The following is an 18469-nucleotide window of genomic DNA, read 5'->3' on the forward strand; positions in this document are numbered from 1 at the left end:
ATCTGCTGGGTTCAATAAGACGAGTTTAGCATCTCTGTTGTATGTGTAGTTTTTAGACTGTTTTGTTATCAGTATATTTTCATACACTGTGTGTACATTTAGAACTAATTAACATGTTTTAATGTTGACACATTTTCCCCGTTCATTGGAACACAACGCAATAATTGCTGCTCCTTATTCGTTTCTCCCAAGGTCGTTTATTTTGTTTGCTCCAGATTTGTATTCCCATTCTGACGTTCAACTTCCTCAGCCAAATGTTCTCATTCATCTCCTCCCTCCCCTCCTCCCTCTATCACACTGATAAGGGAAGTGCTGAGAGGAGAATCAGTAGAGCATTCTCTCTCTCTCTCCTGGGGACGACGGAGGGATGGGAGGAAGAAGGTGACTGAGAGAGGCAGTGAGCTAATTGGGTCCTTATCTCCCCCACTACGACTCCCTTCCCTCGCCCTGACTAATCCTGGTGGGCTGCGGTTGTATGTGTGAGTACGGCTGGTTAGTCAAACACAACCAGGACATAATTGGGAAGAGGAGGATGACTTCACACCAAACTTATATTCTTTTGTGATTCTCTCCATCGCTCCCTCCCTCGTTCCCACCGGTGCACTCAGCCTTTCCTCTGTCACAACAGAATATCCCGCCTTTCATTCAGTGGCAGGCATTCCAGTCCTCTCCCTCAATTTCACCAATCCCCCCTTCTTTCCCTTCCAACTAACAATTTGGGGATTTTCTCTATTTTCATAGCCATTGTTTCTGCTCTGCCCATGCAGTGTCTCTTTCTGCTATCTCTCCACTCCTCTCTCTCTCTCTCTCTCTCTCTTTTTTAATCCTCTTTCTCACTCTTCCGTTCCCTCTCACCCTCTCTCTCCTCACCCCCTCTCTCTCTCTCTCTCTCTTTTTTAATCCTCTTTCTCACTCTTCCGTTCCCTCTCACCCTCTCTCTCCTCACCCCCCCCCCTCTCTCTCTCTCTCTCTCTCTCTCTCTCTCTCTTTAATCCTCTTTCTCAATCTTCCGTTCCCTCTCACCCTCTCTCTCCTCACCCCCTCTCTCTTTCTTTCTCTCCTTTCTTCTCTCTCTAACTGTGCTGTGGACTGTTGTTTGCAGATGGACGTGGTCTATACATTCCAGACGGGTCAGGCTCCGGTGCCGGGGGCATTGAGACGCCAGCCCTCAGTGGTCAGCCAGCACAACGACGCCAAAACAGTCTCTAGCCCCACACACGTAGGGCTTTCCTCTTCCTCCCTGTCTGCCAACTCTGCCGGGGCCCCGCCCCTTCCTACTCCTGCCGTCGCTGCTTCCTCCTCCACTGCAGGCAGTGAGTGAGCGGTCGCCATGGCGTCCCATTAACAACGAGCTGTCTTTTCTACCGCCTCCTCCTTCTCCTCCAATCAGAATGCTGAATGATGCATGACTGACTGACTGTTTGAATGATTGGCCATCATTACCCCAACCACAGCCTGCCGATGCCTGCTGACTACCTTCTCTAACTAAGTCTCTAGCGTTTCTCTACCTCTCTATCTCATATTCTTGATTTCTCTCTCTTCTACTCTTTCACTCATTAGCCCTCTCTCTCCCTCTATTGCACTCGTTTACTCACCCCTTGCTACTACACAGAAAAACCGTCCTGCTTCCTCGGTTCACTTTGCATCTCTCCTACGGCTTCTCCCAGTGCATCGTGGGGTTGGAGTTCTCCAAACTCCTAATATGATCTGCATGTATTAACCCTGGTGAGACATCTCAGTGAGGCCAGATCAACCTAAAGGAATAGGCAGGAAATAAATGGCCAAATCCATGTGATTCCTGACCCCAGGTGAGGCTAATCTCACACAGGGTAATAACTAAAATATTTAAATCCATGTGATTCCTGACTCCAGACGAGGCTAATCTCACACAGGGTAATATCTAAAATATTTAAATCCATGTGATTCCTGACTCCAGACGAGGCTAATCTCACACAGGGTAATATCTAAAATAGTTAAATCCATGTGATTCCTGACCCCAGGAGAGGCTAATCTCACACAGGGTAATATCTAAAATATTTAAATCCATGTGATTCCTGACTCCAGACGAGGCTAATCTCACACAGGGTAATATCTAAAATATTTAAATCCATGTGATTCCTGACCCCAGGAGAGGCTAATCTCACACAGGGTAATAACTAAAATATTTAAATCCATGTGATTCCTGACCCCAGGAGAGGCTAATCTCACACAGGGTAATATCTAAAATATTTAAATCCATGTGATTCCTGACTCCAGACGAGGCTAATCTCACACAGGGTAATATCTAAAATATTTAAATCCATGTGATTCCTGACCCCAGGAGAGGCTAATCTCACACAGGGTAATATCTAAAATATTTAAATCCATGTGATTCCTGACCCCAGGAGAGGCTAATCTCACACAGGGTAATATCTAAAATATTTAAATCCATGTGATTCCTGACCCCAGGAGAGGCTAATCTCACACAGGGTAATAACTAAAATATTTAAATCCATGTGATTCCTGACTCCAGACGAGGCTAATCTCACACAGGGTAATATCTAAAATATTTAAATCCATGTGATTCCTGACCCCAGGTGAGGCTAATCTCACACAGGGTAATAACTAAAATATTTAAATCCATGTGATTCCTGACCCCAGGTGAGGCTAATCTCACACAGGGTAATAACTAAAATATTTAAATCCATGTGATTCCTGACTCCAGACGAGGCTAATCTCACACAGGGTAATATCTAAAATATTTAAATCCATGTGATTCCTGACCCCAGGAGAGGCTAATCTCACACAGGGTAATAACTAAAATATTTAAATCCATGTGATTCCTGACTCCAGACGAGGCTAATCTCACACAGGGTAATATCTAAAATATTTAAATCCATGTGATTCCTGACTCCAGACGAGGCTAATCTCACACAGGGTAATATCTAAAATAGTTAAATCCATGTGATTCCTGACCCCAGGAGAGGCTAATCTCACACAGGGTAATATCTAAAATATTTAAATCCATGTGATTCCTGACTCCAGACGAGGCTAATCTCACACAGGGTAATAACTAAAATATTTAAATCCATGTGATTCCTGACCCCAGGAGAGGCTAATCTCACACAGGGTAATATCTAAAATATTTAAATCCATGTGATTCCTGACTCCAGACGAGGCTAATCTCACACAGGGTAATATCTAAAATATTTAAATCCATGTGATTCCTGACCCCAGGAGAGGCTAATCTCACACAGGGTAATATCTAAAATATTTAAATCCATGTGATTCCTGACCCCAGGAGAGGCTAATCTCACACAGGGTAATATCTAAAATATTTAAATCCATGTGATTCCTGACCCCAGGAGAGGCTAATCTCACACAGGGTAATAACTAAAATATTTAAATCCATGTGATTCCTGACTCCAGACGAGGCTAATCTCACACAGGGTAATATCTAAAATATTTAAATCCATGTGATTCCTGACCCCAGGAGAGGCTAATCTCACACAGGGTAATATCTAAAATATTTAAATCCATGTGATTCCTGACTCCAGACGAGGCTAATCTCACACAGGGTAATATCTAAAATATTTAAATCAATCTGATTCCTGACTTCAGACGAGGCTAATCTCACACAGGGTAATATCTAAAATAGTTAAATCCATGTGATTCCTGACCCCAGGAGAGGCTAATCTCACACAGGGTAATATCTAAAACAGTTCAATCCTGCGGACAGGCTCTAATCTGAGACGCTGTTATGAGGCAGGGCCCAGGAGGTCTCACAAGGGTTAATAGTGAAGGGTTAGTTGTGTTTTCTAATGACATCACTCTCCATGTTCTGAGCTGCTTCTGCACTTTGTCTGTCTGTCTGTCTGTCTGTCTGTCTGTCTGTCTGTCTGTCTGTCGCAGGCGGGAGGCAGGTTTGTGTGCGTGGTGTTAGTATTTGTCTGTCTATCTGTCTGTCTGTCGCAGGCGGGAGGCAGGTTCGTGTGCGTGGTGTTAGTATTTGTCTGTCTGTCTGTCTGTCTGTCTGTCTCTGTCTGTCTGTCTGTCGCAGGCGGGAGGCAGGTTCGTGTGCGTGGTGTTAGTATTTGTCTGTCTGTCTGTCTGTCGCAGGCGGGAGGCAGGTTCGTGTGCGTGGTGTTAGTATTTGTCTGTCTGTCTGTCTGTCGCAGGCGGGAGGCAGGTTTGTGTGCGTGGTGTTAGTATTTGTCTGTCTGTCTGTCTGTCTGTCGCAGGCGGGAGGCAGGTTCGTGTGCGTGGTGTTAGTATTTGTCTGTCTGTCTGTCGCAGGCGGGAGGCAGGTTCGTGTGCGTGGTGTTAGTATTTGTCTGTCTGTCTGTCTGTCTGTCTGTCTGTCGCAGGCGGGAGGCAGGTTCGTGTGCGTGGTGTTAGTATTTGTCTGTCTGTCTGTCTGTCTGTCTGTCTGTCTGTCGCAGGCGGGAGGCAGGTTTGTGTGCGTGGTGTTAGTCTTCTTTTCTTCTTCCAGTGGCTACATACTGTGACTTCAGAAAGCATGTCTTTCCTACCTTCTCTCCATCTGGCACTAAGGACACATAAGGAATCTTAAAGATCTAGTCCCAGATCATTGGCTGATAGCTCAGCCATCTCCATGTCCATCTCCAGCCCTGAGAAAACATGTGTGGGAAAGGAGAGAGTTGGTGAATGTATGACTGTGGGTGATTCTGTGACTAGAAGTGATGTAGTAATCTGTATTATTAGTGTATAGACAGTCCATTAGCTCTGGTGATAGTGACGGACTGCAGTCGTAAGAGAGATGAGCTCAGTAGTGTGAGAGGAGAAGGTTGGGGGGATGGGGGTGTGACCTTGCCCTTTGCTAAGGGGAGGGATTGAGAGGAGAGAAAAGGGGGAGAGGGGTGCCGTTCCTTGCATCACGACACCGCACTGCCTCTCCTTCCAAACAGAGACACACACATGCCTTCTGCCCCGTCCTGAGAGACAGAAACATTGCCTTCTGCCCCGTCCTGAGAGACAGACACATGCCTTCTGCCCCGTCCTGAGAGACACACACATGCCTTCTGCCCCGTCCTGAGAGACACACACATGCCTTCTGCCCCGTCCTGAGAGACACACACACATGCCTTCTGCCCCGTCCTGAGAGACACACACATGCCTTCTGCCCCGTCCTGAGAGACACACACATGCCTTCTGCCCCGTCCTGAGAGACACACACATGCCTTCTGCCCCGTCCTGAGAGACACACACATGCCTTCTGCCTCGTCCTGAGAGACACACACATGCCTTCTGCCCCGTCCTGAGAGACACACACATGCCTTCTGCCCCGTCCTGAGAGACACACAAAAACAGACATAAACAAGAGAATTTAGAAACTCAGAAGCACACACCCAAAATACACACACACACACACACACACTCTCTCACAGACTCATACCCCTTTTCCCCATTCCTCAGAGAGCTGCAAGGAGATGTGAGTGCTGCAGCTTATCTTTTTCTCTCATTCTCTCCCTCTCCTTCTCTTTTTCTCTCATTCTCTCCCTCTCCTTCTCTTTTCTCTCATTCTCTCCCTCTCCTTCTCTTTTCTCTCATTCTCTCCCTCTCCTTCTCTTTTTCTCTCATTCTCTCCCTCTCCTTCTCTTTTCTCTCATTCTCTCCCTCTCCTTCTCTTTTCTCTCATTCTCTCCCTCTCCTTTTCGTTTTCTCTCATTCTCTCCCTCTCTCCTTCTCTTTTCTCTCATTCTCTCCCTCTCCTTCTCTTTTCTCTCATTCTCTCCCTCTCCTTCTCTTTTCTCTCATTCTCTCCCTCTCCTTTTCGTTTTCTCTCATTCTCTCCCTCTCTCCTTCTCTTTTTCTCTCATTCTCCCTCTCTCCTTCTCCTTTTCTCTCATTCTCCCTCTCTCCTTCTCCTTTTCTCTCATTGTCTCCCTCTCTCCTTCTCCTTTTCTCTCATTCTCTCCCTCTCCTTTTCGTTTTCTCTCATTCTCTCCCTCTCTCCTTCTCTTTTTCTCTCATTCTCTCCCTCTCCTTCTCTTTTCTCTCATTCTCTCCCTCTCCTTCTCTTTTCTCTCATTCTCTCCCTCTCCTTTTCGTTTTCTCTCATTCTCTCCCTCTCTCCTTCTCTTTTTCTCTCATTCTCCCTCTCTCCTTCTCCTTTTCTCTCATTCTCTCTCTCTCCTTTTCTCTCATTCTCCCTCTCTCCTTTTCTCTCATTCTCCCTCTCTCCTCCTCATTTTCACTCATTCTCTCTCTCTCTCTCCTTCCTTTTCACTTATTCTCTCTCTCTCCTTCTATTTTTCACTCATTCTCTCCCTCTCTCCTTCTCTTTTTCTCTCATTCTCTCCCTCTCTCCTTCTCATTTTCACTCATTCTCTCCCTCTCCTCCCATCTTCTCTCATTCTCTTCCTCTCACCTCCCATCTTCTCTCATTCTCTTCCTCTCCTCCCATCTTCTCTCATTCTCTCCCTCTCCTCCTTTTCTCTCATTCTCTCCCACTCCTTCTCATTTTCACTCATTCTCTCTCCTTCTCCTTTTCACTCATTCTCTCCCTCTCTTCTTCTCATTTTCACTCATTCTCACTCTCTCCTTCTCCTTTTCACTCATTCTCTCCCTTTCTCCTTCTCCTTTTCACCCATTCTCTCCCTCTCCTCCCATTTTCTCTCCCTCTCCTCCCTTTTCTCTCATTCTCTCCCTTTCTCCTTCTCCTTTTCACTCATTCTCTCCCTCTCTCCTTCTCATTTTCACTCATTCTCTACCTCTCTCCTTCTCATTTTCACTCATTCTCTCCCTCTCTCCTCCCATTTTCTCTCATTCTCTACCTCTCTCCTCCCATTTTCTCTCATTCTCTACCTCTCTCCTTCTCATTTTCACTCATTCTCTCCCTCTCTCCTCCCATTTTCTCTCATTCTCTCCCTCCCCTCCCATTTTCTCTCATTGTCTCCCTCTCTCCTTCTCCTTTTCTCTCATTCTCTCCCTCTCCTCCCATTTTCTCTCATTCTCTCCCTCTCTCCTTCTCCTTTTCACTCATTCTCTCCCTCTCTCCTTCTCCTTCTCTCTCATTCTCTCTCTCCTTCTCTTTTACTCTCATTTTCTCCCTCTCCTCCCATTTTCTCTCATTCTCTCCCTCTCTCCCTCTCCTTTTCTCTCATTCTCTCCCTCTCTCCTTCTCTTTTTCTCTCATTCTCTCCCTCTCCTTCTCTTTTCTCTCATTCTCTCCCTCTCCTTTTCTTTTTCTCTCATTCTCTCCCTCTCTCCTTCTCTTTTTCTCTCATTCTCTCCCTCTCTCCTTCTCTTTTTCTCTCATTCTCCCTCTCTCCTTCTCCTTTTCTCTCATTCTCTCTCTCTCCTTTTCTCTCATTCTCCCTCTCTCCTTTTCTCTCATTCTTCCTCTCTCCTCCTCATTTTCACTCATTCTCTCTCTCTCTCTCCTTCTCCTTTTCACTTATTCTCTCTCTCTCCTTCTCCTTTTCACTCATTCTCTCTCTCTCCTTCTCCTTTTCACTCATTCTCTCTCTCTCCTTCTATTTTTCACTCATTCTCTCCCTCTCTCCTTCTCTTTTTCTCTCATTCTCTCCCTCTCTCCTTCTCATTTTCACTCATTCTCTCCCTCTCCTCCCATCTTCTCTCATTCTCTTCCTCTCACCTCCCATCTTCTCTCATTCTCTTCCTCTCCTCCCATCTTCTCTCATTCTCTCCCTCTCCTCCTTTTCTCTCATTCTCTCCCACTCCTTCTCATTTTCACTCATTCTCTCTCCTTCTCCTTTTCACTCATTCTCTCCCTCTCTTCTTCTCATTTTCACTCATTCTCACTCTCTCCTTCTCCTTTTCACTCATTCTCTCTCTCTCCTTCTCCTTTTCACTCATTCTCTCTCTCTCCTCCCATTTTCTCTCCCTCTCCTCCTTTTCACTCATTCTCTCCCTCTCTCCTTCTCTTTTTCTCTCATTTTCTCCCTCTCCTCCCATTTTCTCTCATTTTCTCCCTCTCCTCCCATTTTCTCTCATTCTCTCCCTCTCTCCTTCTCCTTTTCACTCATTCTCTCCCTCTCTCCTCTCCTTTTCACTTATTCTCTCCCTCTCTCCTTCTCATTTTCACTCATTCTCTCCCTCTCCTCCCATCTTCTCTCATTCTCTTCCTCTCACCTCCCATCTTCTCTCATTCTCTTCCTCTCCTCCCATCTTCTCTCATTCTCTCCCTCTCCTCCTTTTCTCTCATTCTCTCCCACTCCTTCTCATTTTCACTCATTCTCTCTCCTTCTCCTTTTCACTCATTCTCTCCCTCTCTTCTTCTCATTTTCACTCATTCTCACTCTCTCCTTCTCCTTTTCACTCATTCTCTCCCTTTCTCCTTCTCCTTTTCACTCATTCTCTCCCTCTCTTCTTCTCATTTTCACTCATTCTCACTCTCTCCTTCTCCTTTTCTCTCATTCTCTCCCTCCCCTCCCATTTTCTCTCATTGTCTCCCTCTCTCCTTCTCCTTTTCTCTCATTCTCTCCCTCTCCTCCCATTTTCTCTCATTCTCTCCCTCTCTCCTTCTCCTTTTCACTCATTCTCTCCCTCTCTCCTTCTCCTTCTCTCTCATTCTCTCTCCCTCTCCTTCTCTTTTTCTCTAATTTTCTCCCTCTCCTCCCATTTTCTCTCATTCTCTCCCTCTCTCCTTCTCCTTTTCACTCATTCTCTCCCTCTCTCCTCTCCTTTTCACTTATTCTCTCCCTCTCTCCTTCTCCTTTTCACTTATTCTCTCCCTCTCTCCTTCTCATTTTCACTCATTCTCTCCCTCTCCTCCCATCTTCTCTCATTCTCTTCCTCTCCTCCCATCTTCTCTCATTCTCTCCCTCTCCTCCTTTTCTCTCATTCTCTCCCACTCCTTCTCATTTTCACTCATTCTCTCTCCTTCTCATTTTCACTCATTCTCTCCCTCTCTTCTTCTCATTTTCACTCATTCTCACTCTCTCCTTCTCCTTTTCACTCATTCTCTCCTTTCTCCTTCTCCTTTTCACCCATTCTCTCCCTCTCCTCCCATTTTCTCTCCCTCTCCTCCTTTTCTCTCATTCTCTCTCTCTCTCCTTCTCTTTTTCTCTCATTTTCTCCCTCTCCTCCCATTTTCTCTCATTTTCTCCCTCTCCTCCCATTTTCTCTCATTCTCTCCCTCTCTCCTTCTCCTTTTCACTCATTCTCTCCCTCTCTCCTCTCCTTTCACTTATTCTCTCCCTCTCTCCTTCTCATTTTCACTCATTCTCTCCCTCTCCTCCCATCTTCTCTCATTCTCTTCCTCTCACCTCCCATCTTCTCTCATTCTCTTCCTCTCCTCCCATCTTCTCTCATTCTCTCCCTCTCCTCCTTTTCTCTCATTCTCTCCCACTCCTTCTCATTTTCACTCATTCTCTCTCCTTCTCCTTTTCACTCATTCTCTCCCTCTCTTCTTCTCATTTTCACTCATTCTCACTCTCTCCTTCTCCTTTTCACTCATTCTCTCCCTTTCTCCTTCTCCTTTTCACTCATTCTCTCCCTCTCTTCTTCTCATTTTCACTCATTCTCACTCTCTCCTTCTCCTTTTCTCTCATTGTCTCCCTCTCTCCTTCTCCTTTTCTCTCATTCTCTCCCTCCCCTCCCATTTTCTCTCATTGTCTCCCTCTCTCCTTCTCCTTTTCTCTCATTCTCTCCCTCTCCTCCCATTTTCTCTCATTCTCTCCCTCTCTCCTTCTCCTTTTCACTCATTCTCTCCCTCTCTCCTTCTCCTTCTCTCTCATTCTCTCTCCCTCTCCTTCACTTTTTCTCTAATTTTCTCCCTCCTCCCATTTTCTCTCATTCTCTCCCTCTCTCCTTCTCCTTTTCACTCATTCTCTCCCTCTCTCCTCTCCTTTTCACTTATTCTCTCCCTCTCTCCTTCTCCTTTTCACTTATTCTCTCCCTCTCTCCTTCTCATTTTCACTCATTCTCTCCCTCTCCTCCCATCTTCTCTCATTCTCTTCCTCTCCTCCCATCTTCTCTCATTCTCTCCCTCTCCTCCTTTTCTCTCATTCTCTCCCACTCCTTCTCATTTTCACTCATTCTCTCTCCTTCTCCTTTTCACTCATTCTCACTCTCTCCTTCTCCTTTTCTCTCATTGTCTCCCTCTCTCCTTCTCCTTTTCTCTCATTCTCTCCCTCTCCTCCCATTTTCTCTCATTCTCTCCCTCTCTCCTTCTCCTTTTCACTCATTCTCTCCCTCTCTCCTTCTCATTTTCACTCATTCTCTACCTCTCTCCTTCTCATTGTCACTCATTCTCTCCCTCTCTCCTCCCATTTTCTCTCATTCTCTACCTCTCTCCTCCCATTTTCTCTCATTCTCTACCTCTCTCCTTCTCATTTTCACTCATTCTCTCCCTCTCTCCTCCCATTTTCTCTCATTCTCTCCCTCCTCTCATTTTCTCTCATTGTCTCCCTCTCTCCTTCTCCTTTTCTCTCATTCTCTCCCTCTCCTCCCATTTTCTCTCATTCTCTCCCTCTCTCCTTCTCCTTTTCACTCATTCTCTCCCTCTCTCCTTCTCCTTCTCTCTCATTCTCTCTCTCTCTCCTTCTCTTTTTCTCTCATTCTCTCCCTCCCCTCCCATTTTCTCTCATTGTCTCCCTCTCTCCTTCTCCTTTTCTCTCATTCTCTCCCTCTCCTCCCATTTTCTCTCATTCTCTCCCTTTCTCCTTCTCCTTTTCACTCATTCTCTCCCTCTCTTCTTCTCATTTTCACTCATTCTCACTCTCTCCTTCTCCTTTTCTCTCATTGTCTCCCTCTCTCCTTCTCCTTTTCTCTCATTCTCTCCCTCCCCTCCCATTTTCTCTCATTGTCTCCCTCTCTCCTTCTCCTTTTCTCTCATTCTCTCCCTCTCCTCCCATTTTCTCTCATTCTCTCCCTCTCTCCTTCTCCTTTTCACTCATTCTCTCCCTCTCTCCTTCTCCTTCTCTCTCATTCTCTCTCCCTCTCCTTCTTTTTTCTCTCATTTTCTCCCTCTCCTCCCATTTTCTCTCATTCTCTCCCTCTCTCCTTCTCCTTTTCACTCATTCTCTCCCTCTCTCCTCTCCTTTTCACTTATTCTCTCCCTCTCTCCTTCTCATTTTCACTCATTCTCTCCCTCTCTCCTTCTCATTTTCACTCATTCTCTCCCTCTCTCCTCTCCTTTTCACTTATTCTCTCCCTCTCTCCTTCTCATTTTCACTCATTCTCTCCCTCTCTCCTCTCCTTTTCACTTATTCTCTCCCTCTCTCCTTCTCCTTTTCACTCATTCTCTCCCTCTCTCCTTCTCATTTTCACTCATTCTCTCTCCTTTTCCTTTTCTCTCATTCTCTCTCCTCCTTTTCTCTCATTCTCTCTCTCTCCTTCTCCTTTTCACTCATTCTCTCTCTCCTTCTCACTCATTCTCTCCCTTTCTCCTTCTCCTTTTCACCCATTCTCTCTCTCTCCTCCCATTTTCTCTCATTCTCTCCCTCTCCTCCCATTTTCTCTCATTCTCTCGCCTTCTCCTTTTCACTCATTCTCTCCCTCTCTCCTTCTCATTTTCACTCATTCTCTACCTCCTCATTTTCGTTCATTCTCTCCCTCTCTCCTCCCATGTTCTCTCATTCTCTACCTCTCTCCTCCCATTTTCTCTCATTCTCTACCTCTTTCCTTCTCATTTCCACTCATTCTCTCCCTCTCTCCTCCCATTTTCTCTCATTGTCTCCCTCTCTCCTTCTCCTTTTCTCTCATTCTCTCCCTCTCCTCCCATTTTCTCTCATTCTCTCCCTCTCTCCTTCTCCTTCTCTCTCATTCTCTCTCTCTCCTCCTTTTCTCTCATTCTCTCTCTCTCCTTCTCTTTTTCTCTCATTCACTCCCTCTCCTCCCATTTTCTCTCATTCTCTCCCTCTCTCCTTCTCCTTTTCACTCATTCTCTCCCTCTCTCCTTCTCCTTTTCACTCATTCTCTCTCTCTCCTTCTCCTTTTCACTCATTCTCTCCCTCTCTCCTTCTCCTTTTCACTCATTCTCTCCCTCTCTCTTTCTCCTTTTCACTCATTCTCTCCCTCTCTCCTTCTCCTTTTCACTCATTCTCTCCCTCTCTCCTTCTCCTTTTCACTCATTCTCTCCCTCTCTCCTTCTCCTTTTCACTCATTCTCTCTCTCTCCTTCTCCTTTTCACTCATTCTCTCCCTTTCTCCTTCTCCCTTTCACCCATTCTCTTCCTCTCCTCCCATTTTCTCTCATTCTCTCCCTCTCTCCTTCTCATTTTCACTCATTCTCTACCTCTCTCCTCCCATTTTCTCTCATTCTCTACCTCTCTCCTCCCATTTTCTCTCATTCTCTCCCTCCTCTCATTTTCACTCATTCTCTTCCTCTCTCCTCATTTTCACTCATTCTCTCCCTCTCTCCTTCCCTCTTCTCTCATTCTCTCCCTCTCTCCTTCCCCTTTTCACTCATTCTCTCCCTCTCTTGTTCCCTCTTTTCTCAATCTCTCCCTCCTTCCCCTTTTCTCTCATTCCTCCCCTTTCTCCAATTTTCTCTCCCTCTCTCCATCTCCCTTTCTCTCATTCTCTCCCTCTCTCCTTCTCTTTTTCTCTCATTCTCACCCTCTCACCTTCTCCCATTTTCTCTCCATCTCTTTCCTTTTTTTCTCATTCTCTCCCTCTCTCCTTCTCCTTTTCACTCATTCTCTCCCTCTCTCCTCTCCTTTTCACTTATTCTCTCCCTCTCTCCTTCTCATTTTCACTCATTCTCTCCCTCTCCTCCCATCTTCTCTCATTCTCTTCCTCTCACCTCCCATCTTCTCTCATTCTCTTCCTCTCCTCCCATCTTCTCTCATTCTCTCCCTCTCCTCCTTTTCTCTCATTCTCTCCCACTCCTTCTCATTTTCACTCATTCTCTCTCCTTCTCCTTTTCACTCATTCTCTCCCTCTCTTCTTCTCATTTTCACTCATTCTCACTCTCTCCTTCTCCTTTTCACTCATTCTCTCCTTTCTCCTTCTCCTTTTCACCCATTCTCTCCCTCTCCTCCCATTTTCTCTCCCTCTCCTCCTTTTCTCTCATTCTCTCCCTTTCTCCTTCTCCTTTTCACTCATTCTCTCCCTCTCTCCTTCTCATTTTCACTCATTCTCTACCTCTCTCCTTCTCATTGTCACTCATTCTCTCCCTCTCTCCTCCCATTTTCTCTCATTCTCTACCTCTCTCCTCCCATTTTCTCTCATTCTCTACCTCTCTCCTTCTCATTTTCACTCATTCTCTCCCTCTCTCCTCCCATTTTCTCTCATTCTCTCCCTCCCCTCCCATTTTCTCTCATTGTCTCCCTCTCTCCTTCTCCTTTTCACTCATTCTCTACCTCTCTCCTTCTCATTGTCACTCATTCTCTCCCTCTCTCCTCCCATTTTCTCTCATTCTCTACCTCTCTCCTCCCATTTTCTCTCATTCTCTCTCTCTCCTTCTCTTTTTCTCTCATTTTCTCCCTCTCCTCCCATTTTCTCTCATTGTCTCCCTCTCTCCTTCTCCTTTTCACTCATTCTCTCCCTCTCTCCTCTCCTTTTCACTTATTCTCTCCCTCTCTCCTTCTCCTTTTCACTCATTCTCTCCCTCTCTCCTTCTCATTTTCACTCATTCTCTCTCCTTTTCCTTTTCTCTCATTCTCTCTCCTTCTCCTTTTCACTCATTCTCTCTCTCCTTCTCCTTTTCACTCATTCTCTCCCTTTCTCCTTCTCCTTTTCACCCATTCTCTCTCTCTCCTCCCATTTTCTCTCATTCTCTCCCTCTCCTCCCATTTTCTCTCATTCTCTCGCCTTCTCCTTTTCACTCATTCTCTCCCTCTCTCCTTCTCATTTTCACTCATTCTCTACCTCCTCATTTTCGTTCATTCTCTCCCTCTCTCCTCCCATGTTCTCTCATTCTCTACCTCTCTCCTCCCATTTTCTCTCATTCTCTACCTCTCTCCTTCTCATTTCCACTCATTCTCTCCCTCTCTCCTCCCATTTTCTCTCATTGTCTCCCTCTCTCCTTCTCCTTTTCTCTCATTCTCTCCCTCTCCTCCCATTTTCTCTCATTCTCTCCCTCTCTCCTTCTCCTTCTCTCTCATTCTCTCTCTCCTTATCTTTTTCTCTCATTCTCTCTCTCTCCTCCTTTTCTCTCATTCTCTCTCTCTCCTTCTCTTTTTCTCTCATTCACTCCCTCTCCTCCCATTTTCTCTCATTCTCCCTCTCTCCTTCTCCTTTTCACTCATTCTCTCCCTCTCTCCTTCTCCTTTTCACTCATTCTCTTTCTCTCCTTCTCCTTTTCACTCATTCTCTCCCTCTCTCCTTCTCCTTTTCACTCATTCTCTCCCTCTCTCTTTCTCCTTTTCACTCATTCTCTCCCTCTCTCCTTCTCCTTTTCACTCATTCTCTCCCTCTCTCCTTCTCCTTTTCACTCATTCTCTCCCTCTCTCCTTCTCCTTTTCACTCATTCTCTCTCTCTCCTTCTCCTTTTCACTCATTCTCTCCTTTCTCCTTCTCCCTTTCACCCATTCTCTTCCTCTCCTCCCATTTTCTCTCATTCTCTCCCTCTCTCCTTCTCATTTTCACTCATTCTCTACCTCTCTCCTCCCATTTTCTCTCATTCTCTACCTCTCTCCTCCCATTTTCTCTCATTCTCTCCCTCCTCTCATTTTCACTCATTCTCTTCCTCTCTCCTCATTTTCACTCATTCTCTCCCTCTCTCCTTCCCTCTTCTCTCATTCTCTCCCTCTCTCCTTCCCCTTTTCACTCATTCTCTCCCTCTCTTGTTCCCTCTTTTCTCATTCTCTCCCTCCTTCCCCTTTTCTCTCATTCCTCCCCTTTCTCCAATTTTCTCTCCATCTCCCTTTCTCTCATTCTCTCCCTCTCTCCTTCTCTTTTTCTCTCATTCTCACCCTCTCACCTTCTCCCATTTTCTCTCCATCTCTTTCCTTTTTTTCTCATTCTCTCCCTCTCTCCTTCCCCTTTTCACTCATACTCTCCCTCTCTTCTCCCATTTTCTCCCATTTTCTCTCATTCTCTCCCTCCTTCCCCATGTCTCTCATTCTCTCTCATTCTTTCCCTCCTTCCCCATTTCTCTCATTCTCTCCTTCTCCTCCCATTTTCTCTCATTCCCTCCCTCTCTCCTTCCCTCTTCTCTCATTCCTTCATACATCCAGTCCTCATGCTAAAAGTTGCCCCCTAACTCATATGTATGGATGATGCACCCTCTATCTTGCTTCTCTACTTCACATGCAGCGCCCTTTCTCGTTCTTTTTCTCTTTCTCGTTCTTTTTCTCTTTCGTTCTTTTTCTCTTTCTCGTTCTTTTTCTCTTTCTCGTTCTTTTTCTCTTTCTCGTTCTTTTTCTCTTTCTCGTTCTTTTTCTCTTTCTCGTTCTTTCTCTTTCTCGTTGCCCCTTTTCTTTTTATCCTTTACTCCCTCAGTCCTCTCTCTTCTCCCTCTCACTCCTTTCTCTCTGCCTCCCTCTCTCTCCTCCCTCTGTCTCCCTTTCTCAGTCCCTCAATCTCCTTCCTCCCTCTCACTCCTACCTCTCAATCCTCCCCCTCTCAGTCCCTTTCTCTCCTCCCTATCTGTCCCTCTCTCTCCTCCCTCTCTCTCAGTCCCGCTATTCAGGGAGGACTTATCCCTCAGTATGTTTTTTTTTTTAGTCTTGGCAAGCGACCCCAGTGCTGACTTATTCCTCCATGACAGCATGCTCTCTCACTAAAAGAGATTTATGGAGAAAAAAGATAGCCATATTTCTCTGACAGTTTTTTTATATAAGAAGGGTTATGGATGCCTGCGGTACATTGGTGTATCTTGGCATCCGCCAAAACACTCACATGAGAGGAACACAGAGATCAGATGGATATGAGAGGACTTTGAGACATAGAAAAACACGCAAAAATACACACACACACATACCGACATGTACATTACGCACATACACACACATACACAGACAGACACAGACAGACACAAGAAGACTTAGAAACACAGAGCAGTACACACACACAAATATTCAAGCACACACACACACGTACACACATATATCAGGACTTAAAGAGGCGGAGTTGCAGAGTCGTTCATCACACACTGAAGTTCTGGAGGGAAGGAAGAGGTGCTGCATGCAACGAATTTACAAAGCTGACTAAAGTCTGAGAAAACTCTCAATATGATTCAAAAAAGAAAAGACGATTAGGACTGAAGAAGGAAAATATATAACTATAGAAATAAGTCATTAACCTCTTTACATACATTGTTTTTAATTTATAATTTAACCATTTTTTGTTGTTGCTTTAACTAGGCAAGTCAGTTAAGAACAAATTCGTATTTATAGTGACGGCCTGCCAAGAGACAAAAGGCCTCCAGCGAGGAAGGGATGCCAAGAGACAAAAGGCCTCCTGCGAGGAAGGGATGCCAAGAGACAAAAGGCCTCCTGCGAGGAAGGGATGCCAAGAGACAAAAGGCCTCCTGCGAGGAAGGGATGGGATTCAAAATAAATATATAGGACAACACACACATCACGACAAGAGACACCACAACACTGCATAAAGAGAGAGTTACGAAAGCAACACAGCATGGAAGCAACACATGACGAATCAGCATGGAAGCAACACAACATTGTATCAGCACAAACATGGTACAAAGTGGACTTAAAATAGCTTAAGGACTAAAACAGTTTTGTCGAGATGTCACCTTCAACCTCTGACCCCTATCCCCAGTATATGCGCACAGTTAGAGAATGTGGTCGTTTAACGTGATCACCTCTTTTTTTTCACCCATGACCTTTTCTCCTTTCGCTCCCTGTTTCTGATCCAACAGCTGCAGGCCCTGATTCCCACCCTTTACCTCTTTCTTCTTTCCATCTTTCACTCTCTGTTTACCAGAGGTGGGACCAAGTCATTGTTTTACAAGTCACAAGTAAGTTTCAAGTCTTAGCACTCAAGTCCCAAGTCAAGACAGGCAAGTCCGAGTCAAGTCTCAAGTCCTAAACATTGAGTTTCGGGTCCTAAACAAGTCATAATGTGCTCTTCACCAAATGTAATACCATTTCATATTTTTAACAAGAGTAAGAGTTAGTATATTACATTTACGCAAATCATGAATGCTTTAATATATATATATATATATTTATTACTTTCCAAATAGACATTATATTTCTATGGAAATACATGGGTAGCCATGAGAAAGACCCCCGTTATGGGGCGCAATCGGGCGATATAGGCTTGTACACAATTGCCAAACCTTCTCTTTCACACACACACTCTGTACTCACTCTGTGTGTGTGGTTACAGTAGGCTCACGTATGGCAGTGGTTTTAGGAACTGCAGTAACATCAGGCAGGATTTAGGCTACCAACTGCCTAGCCAGTTGTAGCTCAATCTTGGGTGCAATGATCACGTTCCCGCACTGACTGACTGTGTGGAGGCTCGTTGACTTAATGTTACGTTAGCCTACATGCTACACATGCAAAGCTATATTAGCCACGACTTAGCGTTCTTTGTGCAGCTTGAAATGTCGAACAATGTTGGAAGTTGTTGCGCCTCCGTCTGTCATTTTCTTCCCGCATCCCGCATGTTCTGCAAGTTGCAATCCGTTTTTTATTGACTACAGCGTCGTCTTTATATCCGACAATAATCATTTGGTGTATCATCTTTCCAAGGGCTCCGACTGAATTCACCCACCGACATTCCTCTGCACTGCCATGCACAACCTTTCCTCCGCTGGCACAATTTGATTGGCTGCTGTCCGATTCAAACTGTAATCTGTTAAATTAAATCAAGAGTTGATGCGCTGCACACTTTTTTAATAGCATCATTGTTCATATTTAGGCTTGGAGAGGGTGTCAAGTTAGTTCGAGTCAAAAGGCTCAAGTCCAAGTTAAGTCACGAGTCATTGGTGTTAAAGTTGGGTTGCAAGTCATCATATTTGTGACTCGAGTCCACAGCTCTGCTGTTTTCTCTCATACTGTTCTCCATGTTTCACTCCTTTATCTCTCGCTCAGAACCTTTGTTGCTTCTCTCTCTGCTGTATATTTCCATCCTATCCCAATCATCTGTCTGTCTTTCCTCTCCTCTGTGTCCCTCTCTTCTCCTCTCAGGACTATCACCATTCTGACTACAGGGTAACAACAGACCAAAGGTGTGAATCGGACCAGTAGTTGTGTGTGTGTGTGTGTGTGGGTGTGTGTGGGTGTGGGTGTGTGTGGGTGTGTGTGGGTGTGGGTGGGTGTGTGTGGGTGTGTGTGGGTGTGTGTGGGTGTGTGTGGGTGTGGGTGTGTGTGGGTGTGGGTGGGTGTGTGTGGGTGTGGGTTTGTGTGGGTGTGTGTGGGTGTGGGTGTGGGTGTGGGTGTTTCCTCCTGGCATGGAAATGCTTTCGTTTGACATCACAATGCTCTCTCAAACACACACACACACACGGCCAGAGAAGCCGGCCTGGAATAAGAAGTATAAACACAGAGGGTGGATGCTGATTGGATAGGCTACATACAGCCCACCAAAATTGATCTAATTTCTCTTCATAATAAGCATCATCAAGCCAAATAACACTGTGG

General features: G+C 45.4%; 1 protein-coding gene across 7 annotated transcripts in view; it reads left to right on the top strand.

Moving 5' to 3' along the window:
* LOC112254856 (plasma membrane calcium-transporting ATPase 1) overlaps nucleotides 1-18469 on the top strand; it is a 176601-nt gene that overhangs the window by 147078 nt on the left and 11054 nt on the right. For 2 of the 7 annotated variants that reach the window (XM_042324649.1, XM_042324650.1), the window contains one exon: nucleotides 1103-1313. The exons of 4 other annotated variants lie outside the window; for them this stretch is intronic. In XM_042324649.1, coding sequence (XP_042180583.1) covers nucleotides 1103-1313 — 211 coding nt within the window. The remainder of the gene's footprint in view (nucleotides 1-1102; nucleotides 1314-18469) is intronic. One more of the 7 variants, XM_042324651.1, reaches the window with a different exon arrangement.

This window comes from Oncorhynchus tshawytscha, linkage group LG07 (genome assembly GCF_018296145.1).
Source record: "Oncorhynchus tshawytscha isolate Ot180627B linkage group LG07, Otsh_v2.0, whole genome shotgun sequence".
NCBI lineage: Eukaryota > Metazoa > Chordata > Actinopteri > Salmoniformes > Salmonidae > Oncorhynchus > Oncorhynchus tshawytscha.